Consider the following 26,185-nt stretch of genomic DNA (forward strand, 5'->3'; position numbering starts at 1 on the left):
ATACCGCCCTCTAACGCCTTCGGCCAGTAATGCAGCCGGTTAGAAACAGGTTCGTTTATTTTCTATACCGAGCTGCGGTGTGGGGGCGGGTCCTAAACACTCCGGCAAAACACACGCTTATAGGGATGGCTTGGACAACTGACCCCGCCCACCCGTTGAAGAGCAATGCCCAATAACGTCGGAGGCACGATCGCTGTGGATAACTGGAATGGCGATGAGATTATTGGATTCTTTTTTTTTCATTACTTCAGAGACCAGGTAAGGACACTATATATGAAAGCTTGCGTTGATCTGATATTTATTTCTACTGCGATTGAAGCTATATGTGTTTATGTATCTGGCTGTTCTGACGTTGGGATGCAGGAGGATAATAGTGATGATCTAGCGTTAATTTCAGTAAGATCCGATAATCAGGCGAAAAATGACAACGTGTTTATTGAATTACACAAAAACTCAGAAGCGGCCGGACTATGTTCATATTCAAAACGGTATCAAACGGAAATGTACAGATGAAAAAAGAATCTGTTTTTTGCACGTTGACCAGAAGTAGCTCAATGAGACTCAAGGGTGTTATTAGACCCATAGCGATACTATAAAATATAGGTTTAGTTCTACAAAGTACAACTACGTTTACATGGGGTTAATGGGCGGCACGGAAGTGGTCACTTCCCGGAAGGGGCGTGGCACTCAATGTGTTAAGGCTTAACAGGTTAAAGTAGGCTTGTCACCATGCCTGCATGCTCCTTTATATCCTGCTGTCTTGAACTTTAATTAGTCCAAACGGATGATGGATCTGTAAAGTATGAAGTGGAGAGGCGAGGTACTAACCTGGTCCCAGGGGAGGATGCGGGGGCCGCTGAAGATGAAGGTGAAGCCCATGGTGAGGTGCGTGGCCCAGACCACCAGGCCCAGCAGGCGCCTCCATCGCTGGGACAGGGTCTCGGTGAACACCAGCAGGAACACAGCCAGGAACACGCACAGGCCACAACTCACCACGCTCACAAAGGCACAGTGCTCCTGCGCACTCTGAGAAGGAGGAAGAGATAACACACACATACAGTCACACACACATTCCCAATGGGGGGGCGCACACATGCGTATTCAACTGACTCCATAAACACCTCCTACTTTCAGCTTACATTCAATCAAAGTCTACAGCCGATCACCATGTCTCACCTTTCTCTTGTATTCCTCCTACCTGTGTCTGACAGCTCTCGGTATCCAAGCTCAGGGTTCCCACAGACATTGCTAAATGAAATTCAAGGCCTTTCAAGTACTTTTCCAAGCACTATTTTTCATTTTAAAAGGCATTTAAAAGGATACAATTCACTTTTAAATGCTGTTTTTTATAGAAAAAAATATCTGATCCAATATTTAACTGTTATGGCTTAAAACCAATTTCCCACAATTAGTTACACTTTAAATAAAAAAATTCAATTTCTTGATTCAGAACAATTTTATCAAGGATGAACCAAACTTTCAATGCAAAGGGTTGATTTGAATTTCAAGGACTTTTTAAGCACCTTTAAGCACTTCAAGGACCTTGTGTGAACCCTGCAAGCTGTCTTCTGACATCCCACCACTACCCTGTTGTGAAGGGCCAGATTAAAAGCTGAGAATCTACGTTTATTGTTTTATATACCTTGTATATTATTTATATATACAATTTATATCCCTTTAAGCCTGCGTTTGAATCCTAGTAATATTCACTTTCCTCATTGGATAACGTTCTCGGCGCCAGACGGCGCGCCCCTAAAGTCAGGTTCAAAGGCGAGCCCAGGCATGTTGGAGCATGCCTGGAGACGGCGCATTGATTCGAGACGAGAACTGAGGTCTGGCACTAGAAAGCCACTTAAGTATATATATCGCGGCAGGTGCGAACAGCAGTGTGCGTTCGTTTGGTAAAACAGTGAAGTGCAAGCAGTTCGTCTAAACAGAGTGTTGAGAACCACGTGCGAAGTGAATAGTAAAAGTGTCAGAGTTAATGCAGTAACGTCAAGTTCGACTTAGCTTAATGTGAAGTAAAGAGTCGTTATTTATTGTGCATCGTGCCAACAGCAGTTCGTTTGTGTGCAGCATTACCCAGCAGTCCGTTCGTTTAGTAGCTAGTGGAACCTTAGCCAGTGTGCGTGGACTAAATACATTGGTGCCAGTACACGAGGAGGGCCTAGTCGTAGAACCTACTGGACATGTGCATATTGGAACCGACGGCGGCGATTGCAGAACCAGTATTGGTTGGATTATAGTGATTGTGGAACGTACTACCTGGAGAAGAGCATCGTTAATACCCACTGTCGTTTGGATTTAACCACCTTGAAGATCTACTTCGGGCTGGCTTCGTGGACCGAAGCTAGCTGGCTATCGTCATTGCTATCGGGCAATTGGATTACAGTTATTGCTTTGTTGCTGAGCCTTTGGATTACAAGGACTGGATTCTATACGAGAACCCCCTTCTTCTTCAATTGAACAGACTGAGTATCCGAACATTCTTCCTTCCTCCAGAGCTTACATCTCTGGGAGGAAACCCCCTGTCTCCAGCGGTACCAGCGTTTCCCCCTATATTGCCATCCTACGCCAGGCGGCGTTTAGTCTAGTACCCCATCGTAGGAATTATTCATTCCAACTGACTTTTGCTACTGACTGACTTATTCATATTCTTCGCCATACAAGCGCGACCTTAATTCCCATCTCTGTACAATTTGCTGCATAACAATAAATATTCTAAATGATATTTCTTTGTCACCGTGCCGTATTATTCTGAGTGTCTGCCATAATTAACTGTACTTTCTGGCAAGTAATAATAATGATAATTAGCAGTGGTTTAATCTATCACAATCTTTAATACAGTCAGGGTTTTGTAACCCCTCAGTTACAATTGGTCCTTCGAGCCGGAGGGTATCAGTAATCTTAATATCATATTAATAGTGATATGGCCAGCGGCGGACACTCTCCAAACGGCTCTCCCAAACTAGAGCGCCCTAGGCGCAAACGTCAGCCCCCTCCACACCTGGAGGACTACGCTTTCGTTTTACCTCTTAGCTTATCTAAAAAGACTCTAAGCACGGATAAAACTGATAGTTTAAGCATGCCTAATCCTATCGACTTGTCGGCCCCACCAGTAGAGACACCAGTGGGTTCAAACGAAACTGACTTAGCTCACAGGGGGGAACAAGCGGGACATGACGTGACTATACCCAAAGACAGCGCCACCGGGATAGACCCCGGAGCGCCAAAGGATAAAGACAGCGCCACCGAGATGGACCTCGGAACGCAAGAGACCCAAGAGCGCGTACCCGAGATAGACCTCGGCGCGCACCCAAGAGAAGAGTACCGCGTCTTAGAGATGGACCTCGGGCGCGGGAGAAAGTAAGAAGCAGCGCTCGAGAGACGGACCTCGGAGCGCGTCAAGAGAACAGGTCACCACCAAGTCCTGTCAGCGCCAGATCACCCCCATCAGTGTCATCCCCCAGCGAGGCTGACCAGAGACTAGCACAAGCCTTGATCGCCACGCTAACAGCATCAACGGAAAGAGACCGTATCCAGGGTGAGCGCGACCGCCTCCAAGCGCAACAACAGAGTGCGCGCGAACAGTGTGCAGTGGAGCGCGACCGCCTCCAAGCGCAACAACAGAGTGCGCGCGAACAGTCTGCAGTGGAGCGCGACCGCCTCCAAGCGCAACAACAGAGTGCGCGCGAACAGTCTGCAGTGGAGCGCGAACGTCTCCAAGCGCAACAACAGAGTGAGCACGAACGCATCAGACTGGAAGAGAGGCGCCTCCAGGCTGAAGAAAACATTCAGCGAGAACGCGCCAATGCACAGCGCGAAGCGGAGCGAGACCGTCTGCAGGCGCAGATGATAGAGCAATTGATCCAGAGGGCGACCCCCCCCTCCTCCACACGGAGCTCCCGGAGATCATCACGACACGGGTTGAGGGCACCTTCCCCTCCCCGACAAATCTACACGGCCAACAGGAAGAACCTGCCTACGTCGCCGAGCCCCCTCCCCGACCGGTCTATACGGGACCCAGCCAACGGGAAGATCCCGTCTACGTTGCCGAGAAACTAACTAGGAGACTCCAGGACCTAGCAGAGGACGAGGGAGGACATCAAGCCCACCAGCACGAACCTATTTTGGACCAGGAGGTCCAGTACAGCCCCGACTTCAGCCCCGAGCCACTGCGTTACAAACCCCCGACCCAACCCATGGGTGAGTTTAATACATAGTCAGCACCGAGGAGCAGCACCTGGGGGCCCGGCCTCTGGTACCCACCCAGCACTAACCCACGACCACCCGTACGGGGAGACTCGCCCAGGAGGCCTCTCCCCCTACGCGCATCTGTGTCCCAGCCATCCATGGCATCTTACCTTGGAACACCCACGTTCCCAGACTTTACGCGTGAGGACAGAGCACAGTATACGGAACTACGCATGTGTTTAGAGACTATCATGTCCAATGTACACGACGAGTCTTATAAATATGCCATCCTCCTCAAGCACTTTAAAGTGCCCAGAGCGCATAACATAGCGCTGGCATATTCAAACTCAAGAACCCCCTACTCAGATGCTCTGGTGGCCCTCGATGCGCGCTATGGACGCATATGGGATTACGTGATCCAAGAAATACGAGATATCGACCGCCTCCCCCCAGCCAAAGACAATAGAGCACTAGATGACCTCTCTATCAAGGTACAATCCCTTGTGGGGATGCTGGGGTCACAAAAGGAGAAGGGGAGATATGAACTACATGCAAATTCCAACGCGGAGCGGATACTGGAGAAGCTCCCTCCAGCCCGTCAAGAGCATTTTCGGCGGCAGAAAGACCACCGTGACCCCCGCGGCCCAGAACCATCCCTCCTAGACCTGGCTGATTTCCTCGCCAGGGAGGTCAGCAGTCTACGATTAGACACATTCGTGTGGGGTGGCTCTAACCCTAAAGATGGACCGAGGAGGTTCAATGACAACCGCCGGTCCGTGACCGCTATGCACCAGGCCGAGTCAGTGCCGCGGCACAAGAACCATAACACCCCCCCCGCAAAGGGAAAGTGGAAGATTGCCTGCCAGTATTGTGAACATAAACATTGGCTGTCTCAATGTGACACCTTTAAGAAGTTGACTGCTGACGAAGTGAGTCAGTGGATCAAAGCGAACCGCCGCTGCTTCCGCTGCGCGCGCAGCCACATGGCAGCTGAGTGCCGCCTGAAGAAAAGATGCAGCAAGTGCGACGGCGCCCACCTGGATGTCCTGCACGACAGCAACAAGAGGAGACCCGTACCACAAAGCAGCTCGAGAGTAGATGTCATGTATATAGACCCTGCGAAGAGCGGGAGCTCCCGAGTGCTCTTGAAGGTGGTCCGAGTGCTCCTAAGCTACGAGGACAAGGTCCTGGACACTTACGCCGTCCTCGACGATGGGTCTGAAAAGACTCTCCTCCTCGCTTCCGCCGCAGCCCAGTTGGGCCTGCGGGGTACCGAAGAAACAATGACAATCCGTACTATTCGGCGAGACCTAAAGACCATAAAGGGCGAAAACGTCTCATTCACAATAGCAGCGGTCGAGCAGCCCGAGAAGCGGTACAGCATCACTAATGCCTTCACAAGCCATGACATAAGTCTGTCACGTTATACCTACCCCATCCCACAACTGATGGAGAAATACGTGCACCTACGCCGACTGCCTATACCGTTCATCGACGGCGCCACCCCGACCCTGCTCATAGGCTCCGACCACGCAGACCTCATCGTCCCAATGGACGCGGTCCACATCGGACCCAGAGGCTGCCCAGCCGCGGTCAAGACCCGCCTGGGTTGGACGCTACAAGGCCCCCTCTCCGGGTCTTCCAACCGACCGACGGCCACACGCTGCCTCTACACGAGGGTAAGCGACAACGACACCACCCTCTTGCAGCACGTCGAGAGACTATGGACATTAGACTCGATGCCCTTCAAGAACGAACGGAAACTAGTTCGCTCCAAGGAAGACAAGTATGCCATAGCTCTCCTCGAGCAGAAGACAAAGAGGGTCGAGGTCGACGGAGTGATGAGATACGCAACTCCACTCTTGAGGCGAGAGGGGATGCCCACCCTCCACGCATCAAAGGAAGCGACACAATGCTATCTACTGAACACCGAGCGGAGTCTAGCTAAAGACCCCCCTCAAGCAACGATATACCGCACTGAGATCGACAAACTGATCACAGCGGGACATATAAAGAAAATCGACAATCAAGAGGCAGACCAGACGACTGAATCCTGGTACGTGCCCCATCACAAGGTCCACCACAACGGCAAGAACCGCATTGTATTCAACTGCAGTTATCAGATCGGACTACAGAACCTGAATAACTTGCTCCTACCCGGCCCTGACACTCGGCCCCTCCCTCCTCGGCGTACTACTACGTTTCCGCCAGGACAAAGTAGCCATCAGCGGCGACATCAAAGGGATGTTCCTACAAGTGCGACTGATGGAGGAAGACAAGCCCCTGCTGCGGTTCCTGTGGAGAGAGAGGATCGACGATGAACAACCCTCCATCTATCAATGGGAGGTCCTCCCCTTCGGCACCACATGCAGCCCATGCTGCGCCACGTTCGCACTACAAAAGCACGTGACCGAAGACCCTGGAGCCGATGAGGAGGTCAGACAAAGCGTAGAGAGGAGTTTCTACGTGGACAACTGCCTACAAAGCGTATCAACGCCAGAAGAAGCCGAAGCCGTCTTGCTTAAGCTCCGAGCCTCACTGATCAAAGGCGGCTTCGACCTTAGGCAATGGGCCAGCAGTGACCCTCAAGTACTTCGCAGCCTCTCCCCAGAGACAAAGGCAGCGAGCAGCGAGACCTGGATGGCGACCACCCCAGGTGAAGCACAGGAAATGACATTGGGCCTCGTCTGGCGCTTCAAAACAGACTCGCTCCATTATAAGCACACACCCCTGACCAAGGAGCAGGGAAGGTCGACCCCTCTACCGACCACTCGACGGAGCGTATACAGAACACTCGCAAGCCAATACGACCCGCTGGGGTGTATCCTACCTTACACCACTCGGGCGAAGATGCTGGTGCGAGAACTGTGGGACAAGGAGCAGGGCTGGGACGACCCCATACCCAAGCACCTGGCTTCCACCTGGAGAGAGTGGGAGGGAGAACTCAACTCGCTCCAAAATGTGAACATTCGCCGGAGCTACTTCCCACCCACCGTGCGGCTGGAGACGTGTCAGATGAACCTGCACGTCTTCAGTGACGCCTCAGAAGTAGCTTACGGTTCGGTGGCTTACTTGAGAGCCCGAGAGGAGGGAGGAGAAGTACACACAGCCTTCGTCCTAGCTCGCTCAAGAATAGCCCCCCGCAAGCAACAATCTATCCCGCGTCTAGAGCTCTGCGCAGCTCTGGTAGGCGCGCAACTCGCCACGCTGATACAACGTGAACTCACCATAACGGTGAGAAAGACAATCCTGTGGTCAGACTCCATGACTGTGCTCACATGGATCCAGTCCGATTCTTGTCGATACAAAGTCTTCGTCGGAGTCCGAGTCACCGAGATTCAAGACTTGGTAGGATCAGCGTGCTGGAGGTACGTTGACACCAAGCAGAACCCAGCAGATGTCATCACACGGGGGATGTCCCTAGACGACCTCACACGTCCCAACATTTACAGTGACGGTCCTGAGTTCCTCAAGCTCCCGGAGGAGGAGTGGCCTACCCCCACACCACGGGAGGCGAGTCAAGAGGAGGCAGAGATCAAGAAGTCTATGTTCTGCGGGCTGACGCACGCCCCAGCTCCAACGGACCCTAACATAGACGACTGCTTAACCCTTGAGAGTGCTCAGAAAAGGACATTCTTGTGGCACCACCCTGAGGTTCCCCCCACCACAGACATTGACGCATCGAACTACGCAGAGGCAGCACTCCTTCTGCTACAGAGAGCCCAAAGAGACTCATTTCCAGATGAGCTAGACTGCCTGCAAGGGGGAAAGCCAATCCCCTCAGACAGCCGACTGCTCACTTTGGCCCCCGAGCTCGACACCCAGCACCTCATCAGGGTGGGTGGTCGTTTGAGACGGGCCCCGGACTTGACGGATGATGTCAAGCATCCTATCGTCCTCAACAGCAGACACAAGATAACCGAGCTGATCATACAGAAGTAAGACGAGGATGTGTACCACGCGGGGGCAGAGAGTCTTCGCTGAGATCCGACGACGCTACTGGATACTCCAAGGGAGAGAAGCAGTACGTCGCTTCCAACGGACTTGCTTAAACTGTCGCAAGTGGCGAGCACAGCCCAGTATACCTATGATGGCCGACCTGCCTCCCTGCCGCCTCCGACTCGGCGAGAAGGCCTTCCACTCCACGGGCGTGGACTGCTTCGGCCCATTCAACGTCAAGAAAGGAAGAGGGACAGAGAAGAGTTGGGGCATTGTGTACAAGTGTATGACCACCCGAGCTGTTCATATAGAAATCCTTCAGACCATGAGTACGGATTCATTCCTCATGTCCTTCCGGAGATTTCAAGCCCGAAGAGGAATCCCGGCTGTGTTGTTGTCCGATCAAGGGACAAACTTCAAAGGCGAAGAAAGAGAATTGAGAGAGAGCTTCCAGGCTATGGGTGAAGGACTTAAGACCCGCCTCGGATCAAATTCCAGTTCAACCCCCCGAACGCCCCTCATTTCGGGGGAGCCTGGGAAAGAGAAGTCCGTTCTATAAAGACTGCTCTGTACACCGTGCTTGGGGCCCAGACCGTGGCGGAAGAAGTCCTCACGACAGTCCTCACGGAGATCGAGGGCGTCTTGAACTCGAAGCCCCTCGGCTACGTCTCAAGTGATGTAGCAGACTTCGACCCAGTCACCCCAAACTATCTCTTGATGGGGCGGCTGGACCCTGCCCTTCCACAGGCGGTGTACAGACCTGAGGAGGTGAACGGCCGAAGAATGTGGAGATACAGCCAAGTATTGGCTGACCAGTTTTGGACCAGTTTCTTCCTCCACTATCTACCATCCCTCCAAGCCCGTCAGAAGTGGGTAAAGGACAGGGACAACCTGAAGGTGGACACAGTCGTTATGATCATAGACCAGTCACTACCCCGAGCTACGTGGCCGGCCGGACGCGTAAGCAAAGTGATTACTGGTGCTGATGGGAAAGTCAGAGCGGCAGAAGTCATAGTCCAAGGGCGGACTTACACCCGACCCGTGGCGAAGCTGATAGAGTTGCCGGAGCTCCCTGACTCCCCTGATGACGACCATGACCCACTGACTTTGTAGATTGCCCTACTCCTCACAACAAGTATTGAGCAGTTGACTGGACTATTAATCTGTCTCCCTTAAACTAATTAGGTGCGGACTAATTAGGAGGCGGCTGTTGTGAAGGGCCAGATTAAAAGCTGAGAATCTACGTTTATTGTTTTATATACCTTGTATATTATTTATATATACAATTTATATCCCTTTAAGCCTGCGTTTAATATTCACTTTCCTCATTGGATAACGTTCTCGGCGCCAGACGGCGCGCCCCTAAAGTCAGGTTCAAAGGCGAGCCCAGGCATGTTGGAGCATGCCTGGAGACGGCGCATTGATTCGAGACGAGAACTGAGGTTTGGCACTAGAAAGCCACTTAAGTATATATATCGCGGCAGGTGCGAACAGCAGTGTGCGTTCGTTCGGTAAAACAGTGAAGTGCAAGCAGTTCGTCTAAACAAAGTGTTGAGAACCACGTGCGAAGTGAATAGTAAAAGTGTCAGAGTTAATGCAGTAACGTCAAGTTCGACTTAGCTTAATGTGAAGTAAAGAGTCGTTATTTATTGTGCATCGTGCCAACAGCAGTTCGTTCGTGTGCAGCATTACCCAGCAGTTCGTTCGTTTAGTAGCTAGTGGAACCTTAGCCCGTGTGCGTGGACTAAATACATTGGTGCCAGTACACGAGGAGGGCCTAGTCGTAGAACCTACTGGACATGTGCATATTGGAACCGACGGCGGCGATTGCAGAACCAGTATTGGTTGGATTATAGTGATTGTGGAACGTACTACCTGGAGAAGAGCATCGTTAATACCCACTGTCGTTTGGATTTAACCACCTTGAAGATCTACTTCGGGCTGGCTTCGTGGACCGAAGCTAGCTGGCTATCGTCATTGCTATCGGGCAATTGGATTACAGTTATTGCTTTGTTGCTGAGCCTTTGGATTACAAGGACTGGATTCTATACGAGAACCCCCTTCTTCTTCAATTGAACAGACTGAGTATCCGAACATTCTTCCTTCCTCCAGAGCTTACATCTCTGGGAGGAAACCCCCTGTCTCTAGCGGTACCAGCGTTTCCCCCTATATTGCCATCCTACGCCAGGCGGCATTTAGTCTAGTACCCCATCGTAGGAATTATTCATTCCAACTGACTTTTGCTACTGACTGACTTATTCATATTCTTCGCCATACAAGCGCGACCTTAATTCCCATCTCTGTACAATTTGCTGCATAACAATAAATATTCTAAATGATATTTCTTTGTCACCGTGCCGTATTATTCTGAGTGTCTGCCATAATTAACTGTACTTTCTGGCAAGTAATAATAATGATAATTAGCAGTGGTTTAATCTATCACAATCTTTAATACAGTCAGGGTTTTGTAACCCCTCAGTTACAACCCCATTATCCTCTTTATAGTTTCGGGTACCCCTGAATGCACTGCAAGAACCAGCTCACTCTTTCATTAGAGAGCCCTTATCTGCTCCTGGCTGCCCTTGGGGGGAAGGACGCCGGGATGGGTCAAGCGCAGAGACTCAATCTCATCGGTGACCCAAACATTTTTTGCATGTGTGTGTGTTCCTGTGTGGTACCGCCCATCGCATGTGTGTGTCACTGCATGACGAATAAAGACTTCTTCAAAGTCCAGTTATTATTATTATTATTATTATTATTGTCTGTGGTAACTGAACTCAACCTCAACTCTGAGAACTCAGTGTAATCTGAGCACCTCTGGAACAAGAATGCATTCTCTCTGTCACAGTGGTGTCAGGAGAACTGCCTCTCCCTGAACGTCAGCTAAACAAAAGAGATGATTGTGGACTTCAGGAGGTCGGGGGTCAAGGACTACAGCCCCCTCAGCATCGACGGGGCACCGGTTGAGAGAGTGAACAGTTTCAAATACCTCGGAGGCCACATATCCGAGGACTTGACATGGACCACACACATTGACAGTGTTGTGAAGAAGGCACGACAACGCCTCTACTTCCTCAGGCGCCTAAGGAAGTTCCAAGTCAGTCAGAAGATCCTTAGGAACTTCTACTCATGTACAATAGAGAGCATCCTGACTGGCAACATCACCTCCTGGTTTGGGAATAGCACTGCACAAGACCGTAGCAGACTACAAAGAGTGACACGTTCAGCCGAATGCACAATTGGAGGGGGGCTTCCCACTCTCCAGAACATTTACAACAAGCGGTGCAGGGGTAAGGCTAAGAGAATCATCAAGGACTCCAGCCACCCGAACAACTGCCTCTTTGAACTGCTGCGGTCAGGCAAGCGATACCGGAGTCTCAAGGCGAGCACAGAAAGACTCAGAAGAAGCTTCTATCCCCAGGCCATCAGGCTGCTCAACGAACAATAAACACTATGCAACAACCATCAAATGCACACAGCACACACACACCCACCCACACGCACACACTCACTTTAAACAAACAACACACTGCAGCACCCACTCTCCACACTTTAGATCACCTAAACACACTTTATATTTATTGGTAAAGGATTTGCACTACAACTCGTACACCTTACTGTAAATTGTACCTAAATTGTACCTCATCCCATTTCTGCTTTGCACTATATAGTATTGTATATTAGTACATTGCATAGTATATTGTATATTGTATGGTAACTCAGTTACTTCTATTCTGCATCGAACATTGTACATATGTCTATACTGAACACTGTGACCTCTATTTTTACTTCTATTTTACATGCTATACTATTTTATTTCACACTTATCTTGTCTAGCACAGTCTCTGGAGCGTAACAGTAAGAAGCATTTTGTATAAAAGTATTCTGTACTTCTGTATGACAGCTATTAAAGAAACTTGAAACATAACACGTGAAATATTAAAATTCTAGAAACACTCAGGGGCCAAAACCTGGACCAAAACAGTTCGATATAGTAAAACCAGCATGCAAAAGTATTCTGATGTTAATTCAAATGTATTCTGGTGGGAATGGCTTTAATCGCATGTATCAGCAAATAAATACTGACAATCATGTATAATTAATAGAATACAAGCTTCAGCATCACCAAATTTGATAGACATTATGCCCCATGTTGTGTCTGTTTGGGAAGATGGTATATACAGTATGAAGGGGTGAGGTTCTCCACTCGATCCCCCTCGAGGGCCATCAATATCTAGGGAGCAAGCATCAAGGCTTACGCAGGATTATTGAGGCTTATGGTACATCTGTCTGTGCGTCATGTCCTGTTGCTCGAGGACCCATCGTCTTCCTGATCGAGTTACTGTACAGCGAGTTAAGGAGGAGGCAGAACGTCTGTGTGTGTGTGTGTGTGTGTGTGTGTGTGTGTGTGTGTGTGTGTGTGTGTGTGTGTGTGTGTGTGTCTGTGTGTGTGTGTGTGTGTGTGTGTGTGTGTGTGTGTGTGTGTGTGTGTGTGTGTGTGTGTGTGTGTGTGTGTGTGTGTGTGTGTGTGTGTGTGTGTGCGCGCACGGTTGTGCACATGTGTCTGTAAGAGGGGGAGGGAGGAGAGAGAAAGAGGGAGAGAGATAAAGAAGAGAGAGGGGGGAGAGGGGTGGAGGGAAGAAGGGAGAGAGTGGGAGAGAAAGGGAGAAAGGGAGAGAGGGGGATGGTGGGAAAGAGAGGGAGGGAGTGAGACGGAGGGAGAGAGTGAGAGAAAGTGAGAGAGGGAGGGACAGAGAGATGGAGGGAGAAAGGGAGAGAGCGGGGGAGTGAGAGGGAGATGTTGGGGAGGGAGGGAGAGAGTGAGAGAGAGAGAGAGAGAGAGGGGGCGGAAAGGGAGAAAATGAGTGAGAGAGGGAGAGAGAGAGAGAGAGCGAGAGGAAGGGGGGAGTGGAGGGAGAGATAGGTAGAGAGAGGGAGTGATGGATGAGAGAGGAGAGAGATATATGGAGGGAGAGAGGGGGAGGGAATGAGAGAGGGAGGAATGGAGAGAAAAACAGGGGGGTAGCAAGAGTGAAAAAGAGTGAGAGAAGCAAAAGGAGAGTGTAAGGTCTGGGCAAGGAAGGCCGTTTCTGCGTTGCATAATCAGCATACTGGTTACCATGGCAGCAGAGAAAAAGGTTCTCTTGTATAGAGCGCTCTCTCTCTCACTCACTCTACCTCCCTCTCTCTCTCTCTCACACTCTCTCCCTCTTTCTCATTGGCAGAAAAAGAGAGCAATTGACCTGTCTCAAACCCTGCCCCTTTTCTTGATCCTCCAATCACAACTGTCGCTTACCTCGGACAAACCAAGTTTGTCCGAGGTAAGCGACAGTTGTGATTGGAGGATCAAGAAAAGGGGCAGGGTTTGAGACAGGTCCATTACTCCATAGAAATTAAGCAGTAAGTAGCCATGACCTTTAGGGAAAAAGAACCTTCCAATAACATTCAAGCACACAGCAACATCCACCATATCCCACTATCTTCCATGTCCACTGGTCTGTTATATAAGATCTTCAGTCTGAAACAGCACCATCTCTCAACACGCTCTTTTGACATATCGACGCTCGCCATGCTGCTCAGTGCTGGAATTTAAATGCCCAAAAAACAACTCAGGCCTCCTCCTCTAAACTGCCAATTGAGTTGAATGAGAGCTGGAGGCCATCTGGTTTGGAGTGGCACTCAGAGCTACAGGTTAGCCTGCCTCCTCCTCTCGTCAGATACCCACACGGGGGAGAGAGAGAAAAGTTATATAAGTTGACGTGAACTTAATGACACTAGTAGGTAGGTACTCTTACAGTCCCCCCCCCCCCACACACTTAACAATAGCATTACACAAGCCGGCCTGTCCTGCCATGAAAAACATTCCCTCAGAGCTCGCCTCCAGCTTCCCTGGCAACCGTGTGTCACAGAGGGGAAAGTACGATGGGAGGGCTACCATAAATCTGTGTGAATGTGCGTGTGTGTGTGTGCATGTGTGTGTGCATGTGCGTGTGTGTGTGTGCGTGTGTGTGTGCGTGTGTGTGTGTGTGTGTAGTCATAGCTACTGTATGTGTGAGGACGGACTGCAGCTTTCCTACAAGGACATTTTAATTGTTAAAGGGGACAGATTTGCCTAGTCTTTGTATGGATTTGTCAGTCTGATATATTACTTAGGTACTCCTTGCCGTTTGATCAGGGTTTGAAGTCTTCAGTTCGACAAGCCTAAACACGCTGTTTTTATTTAAAAAAAAAATTATTTATCCTTTATGTATCAAGGAATGTCCCATTGAGATACAAGATCTATTCTTCCAGGGAGTCCTGACCAACACGGCACACAACAAGTTTCAACATAAAAACAGGGCATATAGAATATACACTACATTGAACAAAAAACAAATCAAATACAAACACAATTGCCGTTCACAATTATGCCCTTGGTGACACAATCAATATGTTGGCTTTGATGAATCAATAAGCTGTGCTTTTTGGAGCCAGGAACACTGCTTATCTAATGCACTGCCCAGGTTGTAAACACGTCGTACTCTTGTGCTAAGGCCACAAAAAGGGTGCTGTACGAGGGAAAAAAGAGGTGCTGGAAAATAAACTATTTAAATCAGATTGCAAAAAAAGAACTTAACAAACCTGTTTCACAGATTAAAGAAAGGAATGGGAAATTATTGAAAAGATACATAATATGACATTTTGGTTGGTCCTCACAAGGCAAACAGCTGGTTTTAGTTCAAGTTTCTTTATTAGTTGTCATACAGAAGTACAGAATACTTTTATACAAAATGGTTCTTTCTGTTACGCTCCAGAGACTGTGCTAGACAAAAATAGATAAGTATAAAATAGAAGTCACGTACGTGGACACAAGTGTTCAGTATGTACATATGTACAATGTTCAATGCAGAGTAGAAGTAACTGAGTTACCATACAATATACTATACAATATACTAATATACAATATACTATATAGTACAAAGCAGAAATGGGATGAGGTACAATTTAGGTACAATTTACAGTAAGGTGTAATGAGGTATGGGTTGTAGTGCAAATTCTTTACCAATAAATATAAAGTGTGTTTAGGTGTTCTAAAGTGTGTAAAGTGGGTGCTGCAGTGAGTTGTTTGTTTAAGTGAGTGTGTGCGTGTGGATGTGTGTGCTGTGAGTGCATTTGATGGTTGTTACATAGTGTTATTGTTTGTTGAGCATCCTGATGGCCTGGGGATAGAAGCTTTTTCTGAGTCTTTCTGTGCTTGCCATGAGACTCCGGTATCGCTTGCCTGACCGCAGCAGTTCAAAGAGGCAGTTGTTTGGGTGGCTGGAGTCTTTGATAATTCTCTTAGCCTTACCCATGCACCGCTTGTTGTAAATGTTCTGGAGAGTGGGAAGCCCCCCTCCAATTGTGCGTTCGGCTGAACGGGCCACTCTCTGCAGTCTGCTACGGTCTTGTGCGGTGCGGCTAGTGATGCTAGTTAAGGTTAGGGTTAGGCTAAGATTGTAGTGGTTGGGTTTGGGTACGGGATCAGAGAATGAACGTCCCCACTAGTATTGTAATATAAACGTGTGTCCATTCCCATGCGTGTGTATGCTTGGTTAACCCTTTCACTGCCACACGACAGCCGGTTAACCCTTTCACTGTGACAATACAGAAGGTTAGCCCTTTACTATCACACAACCGATGGCGATGCTCCATCATTAGCATCATTAGCTCCGCGGATGATGGATGCATCGCTGTCGGTTGTGTGATAGTAAAGGGTTAACCTTCTGTCGTGTGGCAGTGAAAGGGTTAAGAGAGCTTGCATGCATGCGTTTATTTGTGTGAGTGTACTGTATGTGTGCATGAATGAAGAGTGTGAGCAAGAGAGTGTGAGTGAGAATGAGTGTGAGTGAGAGTGAGAGAGTGTGAGTGAGAGTGTGAGTGAGTGTGAGTGAGAGAGTGTGAGTGAGAGTGTGAGTGAGTGTGAGTGAGAGTGTGAGTGAGAGAGAGTGTGAGCGTGAGTGTAAGTGAGAGAGAGTGGGAGTGAGAGTGAGAGTGTGAGTGTGAGTGAGTGTGAGTGAGAGAGAGTGTGAGCGTGAGTGTAAGTGAGAGAGAGTGGGAGTGAGAGTGAGAGTGTGAGTGTGAGTGAGTGTGAGTGAGAGAGTGTGAGTGAGAGTGTGAGTGAGTGAGTGTGAGTGTGAGTGAGAGAGAGTGGGAGTGAGAGTGAGAGTGTGAGTGTGAGTGAGTGTGAGTGAGAGAGTGTGAGTGAGAGTGTGAGTGAGTGAGTGTGAGTGTGAGTGAGAGAGAGTGTGAGCGTGAGTGTAAGTGAGAGAGAGTGGGAGTGAGAGTGTGAGTGAGTGTGAGTGTGAGTGTGAGTGAGAGTGAGAGTGAGAGTGAGAGTGAGAGTGGGAGTGGGAGTGGGAGTGAGAGTGAGTGTGTGTGTGTGTGTGTGTGTGTGTGTGTGTGTGTGTGTGTGTGTGTGTGTGTGTGTGTGTGTGTGTGTGTGTGAGAGACAACAGACAGACAGACATACAGACAGACAGACAGACAGTCAGACAGACGGACAGACATACAGACAGACAGACATACGGACGGACGGACAGACAGACAGACAGACAGACAGACAGACAGACAGACAGACATACGGACGGACGGACAGACAGACAGACAGACAGACAGACAGACAGACAGACAGACAGACAGACAGACAGACAGACAGACAGACAGACAGACAGACAGACAGACAGACAGACAGACAGACAGACAGACAGACAGACAGACAGACAGACAGACAGACAGACAATGACAGGAAGGAGTATGTTGATTTTCCTACAGAGAGCTGTAATATGAGGCTAATGGAAGTGGCTGCTCTACTGGGCCCGCTTGGCAGCCGCGCAGCACCAGGTTGTGACCCGACAGGAGTGGAGAACCCCGCTCTGCTACCCGCTGCCATGTCAACATTATGACAGACACCGGTCTCCGCCTCCTTCCTCTCTGAAGACTTGCGGGACTAGACTAGTCATTACTCTGTGTATCCTCTCTCTGCACACCTGCTCTGTCAGTATGCGATTAAAAATCCAATTCACCATTCGCTCACGACTACCGGTAATAATACATAACGCTGAATAGGGAATTTGATGATATTTGCTCAGAATGTGTGCCTAAATGTAATAATAATAATAATAATAATAATAATAATAATAATAATAATAATAATAATAATAATAATAATAATAATAATAATAATAATAATAATAATAACTTTATTTGTATAGCACTTTTCATACAGAGGTTGCAGTTCAAAGTGCTTCACAACAGTAAAAAATACAGGCATAAGCAAGCATAATTATTATTATTTTTTATTTTTTTAAGATTTCAATACAAAGAGATAGAGAGGTAACAAGGTAAGGCAAATCACAGTTCTTCAGTAATACAAATAATAAAATAGAATAGATTAGATAGAGTAAAAAAAGTGCTAAAAATAATAAAATAGAACGGACAGTAAAAAAGTGTGATAAGATTGTTCAATAAAAAATATACAGAGCAGTGTATCGCTCTTAGTACTTTGAGTTTCTTTACAAAGTTCTAACAAACAACAGAGCATCGCTCTAACCATACAACAGAACAGTCCGTCGCTCTAACATACAACAGAGCAGTCCGTCGCTCTAACATCCTGTCTCTGCTGTGCAGGCGCCCCAACCGACCTGTAGGAGTCACTGTTTACAACGTCCAGATTACCACCCATCGACTTCCCACCCGCTAACTCTGCCAATTGAGTTAGTATGACGGCCGGACCAAGCCGGAGGCAACGCTGACAGCCGGATTCGATACCGGTGTCTCGTGCATTGGTGATGAGCGCAATGTCTGCTGCGCCACCCAGCCGCTCTGCAGTGCATCGCTCTTAACACTTTGAGTTTCTTTACAAAGTTCTAACAAACAACAGAGCATCGCTCTAACCATACAACAGAACAGTCCGTCGCTCTAACATACAACAGAGCAGTCCGTCGCTCTAACATACAACAGAGCAGTCTGTCACTCTAACATACAACAGAGCAGTCCGTCGCTCTAACATACAACAGAGCAGTCCGTCGCTCTAACATACAACAGAGCAGTCCGTCGCTCTAACATACAACAGAGCAGTCCGTCGCTCTAACATACAACAGAGCAGTCCGTCGCTCTAACATACAACAGGGCAGTCCATCGCTCTTAACACTTTGAGTTTCTTTACAAAGTACAGTTCTAAATTACCTTTTAGAACAACAGAGCAGTGTGTTAAATGTAAGTAATAATATGATTGAATATAACTGCACTTTAAATGTTCCACAAGAGGGCGCTATAGGCGTAAGGAGACACAGCTATAGCAGCTGACGTCAGGTAGCAGGTATAAGGGAATGTTCCCTCCCCCTCTGTCTCTCTCACTCTAGCTCTCACGGAGAGCAGGTCTCGTGGTGAAAATGTACATATGAAATAAACCATGCCAGTTAAATGTACATATGAAATAAACCAAGCCAGTTAAATGTACATATGAAATAAACCACACCAGTTAAGGCTAAAGAGGACCTCGTTGTCATGACCAGTTATTTTGCTCCCCAGGTGACTCTGTCAACACAGTGCGTCGCTCACAACAATAGAGCATCGCTCTTAACTTTGAGTTTCTTTACAAAGTTCAGTTTTGAATTACAACAGTGTGTTATATCTCTCTTATTTCTCCGTGATTGATTGATTGATTTTATTCAAAAAAGATTTACAAAACATGCATCTAAAGCTTCTCATACACATTATAAAAAACATATCATGGATATAGACAATAAAGCTTCTTTTCATTGTGGTCCCTCCTTATACGTGTCCGGTATTTCCCAACGTACTGCGCGATTGGCTCTTGACAAGCCAAGTGCAGTATTGACAAAGCCTACTTTGCTGGAACGATTCATTTTGCACATATAGTACGTGCAAAATGAATTGTTCCAGCAAAGCATCTGTGTGTGTGTGTGTGTGTGTGTGTGTGTGTGTGTGTGTGTGTGTGTGTGTGTGTGTGTGTGTGTGTGTGTGTGTGTGAGTGTGTGTGTGTGTGTGTGTGTGTGTGTGTGTGTGTGTGTGTGTATGTGTGTGTGTGTGTGTGTGTGTGTGTGTGTGTGTGTGTGTGTGTGTGTGTGTGTGCTGAGACTGCCTCGCTGAGCCATTTAATTATTTATTTATATGTATTTATTCACAGAGCATTTATTTATCCACTCTGGTTGGATGGTGTATTGTACTTGTGCTGTACAGTAACAATACATTTGAATCTAATCTCATTTTGAGATCAGTCGCAAATCGCTTCCTGTTGAATGCATCAGATGCTGAAACTCTGCGGTTTTGCACACGCCTCATTCGCCTTATAAGGAGCTGGCGGGGCATGTCTGTATGCAAATTAATTGAGCGAGAACGCGCATTTGAGTTTAAGAAAGAGTGGGATTCATCATTCAACACACCTGGGTAAGAACAGATTTGGACGTTAAGAACGGGTTGATGAATGCAGCGGTGGCTTTTCTTATTTTTCTCTTAACAGATGGTTAAGAAAAAATATAAGAAAAATAATAAGAGAGTATTGGTGAATGAGGCCCATTGTGATTCCTAATTGTCTGCGGTACCTTATGTAAATTTAAATGGTAAATGGACTGCATTTATATAGCGCTCTTATCCAAAGCGCTTTACAACTTCACAAGCCTCACATTCACCGATGCAAGATGCCAACCTGCTCATCACGGGCAGTTAGGGGGTTATGTTAAGTGTCTTGGTCAAGGACACTTCGACACGCTGCCTTCAGAACCTTCAGATTACCAGACAACCACTCTACCTCCTGAGTCACGGTCGCCCCCCCTGTATTATGTATTATGACATACGGTATACTTCCATTTTCTTTAATTTAACCACGGTATAAAGCTGAAATTAAATCCCCAAAAAGGGAAATAAATTATTAATAAATTATATTTATGAATAAAATTCCATCAAATGACCTGATACAGCACCACGGAAAACGCTTTGTTTTTGCGTCGTATTTGGTGATTCTCCCCACCGCGAACACACACTGTCAAACCGTTAGCGGGATGTGATCAAAGACAGTGCAGTCAGTGGTCAAGACGCCTGCCTCTGTAACCTGACCTGCTGCAGTCAGTGGTCAAGACGCCTGCCTCTGTAACCTGACCTGCTGCAGTCAGTGGTCAAGACGCCTGCCTCTGTAACCTGACCTGCTGCAGTCAGTGGTCAAGACGCCTGCCTCTGTAACCTGACCTGCTGCAGTCAGTGCTCAAGATGCCTGCCTCTGTAACCTGACCTGCTGCAGTCAGTGCTCAAGACGCCTGCCTCTGTAACCTGACCTGCTGCAGTCAGTGGTCAAGACGCCTGCCTCTGTAACCTGACCTGCTGCAGTCAGTGGTCAAGACGCCTGCCTCTGTAACCTGACCTATACTGCCATTCAAGACGCCTGCCTCTGTAACCTGACCTGCTGCAGTCAGTGGTCAAGATGCCTGCCTCTGTAACCTGACCTATACTGCCATTCAAGACGCCTGCCTCTGGAACCTGACCAGCTGCCATTCAATCCCACCACAATCTTATCTCTGGTGTTTCCCTCTTCCTACAAGCTCAACATAGAAAAAACACATACAATGGTTGATGGATGTTTCACATGAATCTGAACTGGAGCAATTACATGTGCTCTCTGGCAGAACTTTTTGATTGATACCCAGTATTCTATGCTAGTAGGCTCACTGCCTAGCCAAGTAAAACTTGGACACAGACCACTTCTGAAGAGAAACATCTCTCGTTCAGAGTGTGTCTGCTCGGGATTATCTAAAAAGATTATAGGGTTATAATTAACAAGTCTAGTGTGTGTGTGTGTGTGTGTGTGTCTGTTGTTCTCACTATGATGGATCTGGGTGCAGTTGTACCCTCTGAATTTATACTTCTGAAATGTGCGTCAGAGGCTTAATATATACTGCCCTACAATAAAGGTTAACTGCAGTAACTACGCTAACACTGTAATTGAGGAACATGCTTTAAAGGTGCTATAGATAACATTCAGCCACTAGATGTCGCACTAGAGCACCAGCATGACATTTATCCAATCAGGTGCATACCACGTGGGAAATGGGAAGTAGGGAGGGGATACATGCACACAACATGCAAACAACAACATTTATTTTGGACCTGTAAATTTTTTTTTAATTATACATTAATTAATCAAAAAGAAATTGGGGAAAAGCAATACATTTATTCCACACCTTTCTAAAAGCTCTGTGGATAATTAATGAAAGAAAAGTGCAAGTGCAAGCCAATAAACAGGTGCTACAAAGCACAGCTTAACTCCTAATGATTGTGTCCTATTGCTACTACCCATAATAGCAAATAGCATAATAACAAACAATAAACATGTTAATCGTAACCTGCTTTGATGCAGTCAACCCTGTCCTTAACATTCAAATTTCTGTTGAATTTGCATTAATTTCAGCCCATTCATAGTTGAGTGGTATACTTAGGGACAATTGACAGCACTAGCATAGATTGTGTGATAATATGTGTGTGTTTGCATGTGTGTGCGTGTAATGTGTGTGCGTGTGTGTGTGCGCGTGTGTGTGTGTGTAATGTGTGTAATGTGTGTGTGTGTGTGTGTGCGTGTGTGTGTGTGTGTGTGTGTGTGTGTGTGTGTGTGTGTGTGTGTGTGTGTGTGTGTGTGTGTGTGTGTGTGTGTGTGTGTGTGTGTGTGTGTGTGCGTGTGTGTGTATGGACTCACCAGCCCCCGTGCGAAGAAGAGGATGAGGAGAACCCCACAGGAGAGCACGGAGAGGCCCAGCAGCAGGACCAGGGGCTGATACTGGCTGATGCAGGAGAACTTGCGGTACAGCGCTTCATGTTTCAGCTCCTGGTCATTCAACAGGTACTTCCCCTTAGCTGGCATGGCAGCGAGTGCTTCTCACACAGACATAGTAGAAGACAGAGGGGGTCGTTGGGGGTGTTATCACTGAATCCACTCCCAGAGGTGTGTGTGTGTAGGGGGTTGCACGTGTGAGTTGGGGTATGTTCGGTACGTTTTACAGGCCCCTCTCTCACTCCCGCGCTCTCTCTCGCAGTCTCTCTCTCAGCTCATGGCACTCAAGTGAAGCTTGTGTCTTTTCGATCTCCCAGACATCTTGGAATACGTTCCCTCACACGGTTGTATTATTGAACTCTCTCTCTCTCTCTCTCTATCTCTCTCTCTCTTCTCTCTCTCTATCTTCCTTTTGGCTTTGGCAGGCAGACACAGCTCATCCTTGCCAGCTACTATGTTGTTCTCTTTGAGGGCTTGGGTAATAAGCCGCAGGAAGGGACAGCTTGGGGAGTTTTAAGAAAGGGCCCCAAGGAGGAGGAGGAGGGGAGCTGGGGGAGGGAGGGACAGATGGGTCATCAAGGATTCCTCCAGGATGTTCCGGTGGCGTCCAGCAGACAGGCACGACACCACTCCCTGGAGACAGACAGATAGACAGACAGACAGGCAGAGAGACAGACAGACAGACAGACAGACAGACAGACAGACAGACAGACAGACAGACAGACAGACAGAGATAGAGAGAGACATGGTCAGTGGTGCGTCGGTGATTTCATACCTGGTTGCACTGTGTTTTAATGACGCCACGCGTGCTCCCGTGCATGCGCATAAATGTTCCCTCACGTGCGCACAGAATAAAGACAAAGCCTACCGGTAATTGCCTCTAGGAATGGAATGTAACACATTTCATTCACAAGTTTTGTGTGAATGTATCTGAAGACGTATTTGAACACACCTGACGACCTGAGCTATTGTTATGCAAAGTAACGAAGTGGGTACTTGGCAAGTTGGCGAGTGCAGCGCATTCTTGTGTGCACGCATGTGCACATCCGTGCATGTGCGTGCTCCTGCATGCTCCTGCTCACAGACCTGGTGGAACGGCGTGCAACCCCATCCCATGACCAACGGTTGGACACGGTTAACAAGAGACCAAAGAATATGTGGTCACTGTATGACAGGTGAGGTTGAGAATGAGGTGCACTTTCTACATTGTGAAAGTATGAACAACATTCATGAGTCATTAATAAAAACAAATGTAGAAAGAATCCCAAACCTTTCTCTATTAACACTTTCCGCGCCGGACTCGCCGAACGCTCAGCGCCAGACCCGAGTAGAGTCGGGTTTTGGTCGTTATTTCTTTTATTCGATATTTCCATTCGTTATCCATCCAGGGAGCCTGGTGTTATCATTGGGAATGGGTCTGAGATCGCAAAAGTCCAATACCGCCACCTGTTGGGTTGCGGCCGGTATTGCACATCCTTTGAAACTATGTGTATTTGGGTGTGCGTCGATTATATAGGTCCGGGCAGACTTTTCCTAGTCGGGCATGGCGAGCGGTTATAACACATTGATTGATATGAATCAAACAATCCCGATTCATGTTATTTGGTGGATTATGATGGCGACACGATCAACATCAATACTTGGACTGGCGATCAGATAATTGGAATATTCTTTTTGGGGTACATCCTAGTCAAGGTAAGGGCTATATGGTATCAATCTTGCGTTGATCCAATAATTCCTTCATTGCGATCGGAGCGTATGTGTGTAATCTACTGTGTAACGTATTCCGTTGGTGACGATCAAAGCATAAATGCATTCATGATTAATACTGATAATATAGATGTGATTTCAAAATAGTAGCGTGTACAGGCAAGAAAAGACAATGTTTTCAGTGAATTGCACGTATTGCTGCATAGCATCGTTTTCTGGGATTAGACAGGATTATTCTAAAACTATAGTCATATTCACCACGGTATAAAACGGGAATGTATGGATGAAAAAATTATTTGTTTTTCTCATATTGAACGATAGATAGGTGAGGTCAAATGGGAAATATTATTATATCCATAGCTATAATATATAATATAGTATATAGGAACTCAAGATGGCCATAACCGCAATGAAAAGTGGTAAGGCTCCAGGAAGAGACGGTTTCCCATCAGAAATGTACCTTTCTTGTTGGGACATAATTGGCCCATTATTACTAAATATGATCTTATACTCAGTCAAAGAGGGGAACTTCCATAAAACCGACAATATTGCACTCATAACAGTCCTCCTTAAAAAAGACAAAGACCCCAACGAGTGCGGTAGTTATAGACCTGTAAGCCTCCTCGGAACAGATATCAAACTGTACTCTAAGGTATTAGCCATCAGATTACAAAAGCATATGACGTCTTTAGTTCACCCGGACCAAACTGGCTTCATAGGAGGCCGCCTGATCACTGAGAACATAAGACGTATACTGCACGTACTTGATGCCGACAAAGAGGATACCATACCTAAGGCGATACTGTCCCTGGATGCTATGAAGGCCTTTGACAGGCTGGAATGGTCGTATCTGTGGGCAGTGCTAGAAAGGATGGGGTTAGGAAAAGGATTCATCGATATGATTAAAGTATTATACAAAGACCCATCGGCCATGATTATAACAGGCACAATCATCTCCGATATCTTTCCGGTATCGCGCTCAGCCAGACAAGGTTGCCCTCTTAGTCCCGGTCTGTTCAATCTATCATTAGAGCCGTTAGCACAATATATAAGACAATCCCAATCCATAGAACCTATCGTAATCAAGGGCACACAACAAAAAATTTGTTTATATGCGGACGATGTAATATTGTTCATGAAAAACCCCAACACCACATTGCCTCATCTGCTCAAGTTGATTGAGGACTTTGGTGATTTATCGGGATTTAAGATAAATTGGCCGAAGTCGGCTTTCCTTCCACTTAACACCCCTGCAAAAAAAGATACAACCCTCCCAGGACAGATACCGATGGTAAAACATTTCAGATGCTTGGGAGTGGAAATATTCCCTACCATAAGACAAACGGTGAAGCACAACTACACAAAAATCCAAAACAAAATCAAAGACGACCTTGATAGATGGGCAAAACTTAAGAACACAGTACAAGCACGGATATCAATAGTTAAGATGGATGTACTACCTAAAATCAACTTCTTCTGTTCAATGCTACCGTTACCCCCTCCAGAGGGTTACTGGAAAAGATTACACTCCTCCACATACAAATTTATTTGGAATAACAAACCACCACGTATAAAAAGATCCACCGCACAGAGAAATAAAGCAGATGGTGGCATGGCATTTCCAGATTTTTTCCTATATTTTAAGGCGTACTCATTAAGTCCATTGACAACATGGTTTGACTCCCAAGCATTAGCATCTTGGAGGAAAATAGAAGAAAACATAGTAGCCCCACATAGACTGAAGGACATAGCACACACTAAACTACCAATCAAGCACTGTGAACGAAAATTTGGCCCCATAATTACTCATGCGATCCGGATATGGCGTGAATCACAAAAAAAAAATCCTAACCCACAAGAATGGCACAACCATACTCCCTTATTCAATAACAATGCTCTCTTAATTGGAAAACGACCTATAAGATTCCCTATATGGGAAAAGCAAGGCATACACTCATTAGGGGATATTTTTAACAAACAGGGTTTTTGTAGTGATAAAGAAATACGCAAAAAATTTAATCTCACCAAGTCCACATGGCTTTTTCACAAACAGTTAGAGCTATGTTTGAAGTCTCACGGTGTTCCATTAGACAGACCAATTGAACACCACAGATACCACAAATTCTTCTACTCAAGAGAGACATCGAGAGGTTTTGTTTCAGAATTTTATCATCAATTACTAACGTCCTCGTATGAAACCCTCCAACTTGACTCTGTCTGGAGGAGGGATATACCAGACCTGGAAAATGACTTTGATTGGCAAGGAGCCTGGGCAAATGTCCGACTTACATCAAGGAACCCGGATCATCAACAAATCAATCTTAACTATATTCACAGGACATACTTGACTCCTATAAGACTGTGCCGAATGGGGCTCAAACAAGATTCCAAATGCACCCAATGTACAAATGGGGACGAAGGGACATTTATGCACATGTATTGGGACTGCTCACCAGTTAAGGCATTCTGGAAAGATGTGACCCAACAAATATCAAAACTCGTATCTTGGAATATACCTGTACACCCCTCGGTATTGCTGTTGAA

At 47.1% G+C, this 26,185-nt stretch overlaps 1 protein-coding gene across 2 annotated transcripts in view; it reads right to left on the reverse strand.

Annotated features, from left to right (window-relative positions):
- Nucleotides 1–22,298, reverse strand: part of adcy7 (adenylate cyclase 7) — a 96,620-nt gene extending 74,322 nt beyond the window's left edge. For both annotated transcript variants that reach the window (XM_084337315.1, XM_084337314.1), the window contains exons 1-2: nucleotides 21,857–22,298; nucleotides 829–1,026 (exon numbers count right to left, since the gene is read on the reverse strand). In XM_084337315.1, the coding sequence (XP_084193441.1) occupies nucleotides 829–1,026; nucleotides 21,857–22,021 (363 nt within the window). In that variant the 5' untranslated portion in view covers nucleotides 22,022–22,298. The remainder of the gene's footprint in view (nucleotides 1–828; nucleotides 1,027–21,856) is intronic.
- Nucleotides 22,299–26,185: the final 3,887 nt, after the last annotated feature.

The sequence above is a fragment of the Notolepis coatsorum genome (genome assembly GCF_963971535.1).
Source record: "Notolepis coatsorum genome assembly, chromosome: 20".
Lineage (NCBI taxonomy): Eukaryota > Metazoa > Chordata > Actinopteri > Aulopiformes > Paralepididae > Notolepis > Notolepis coatsorum.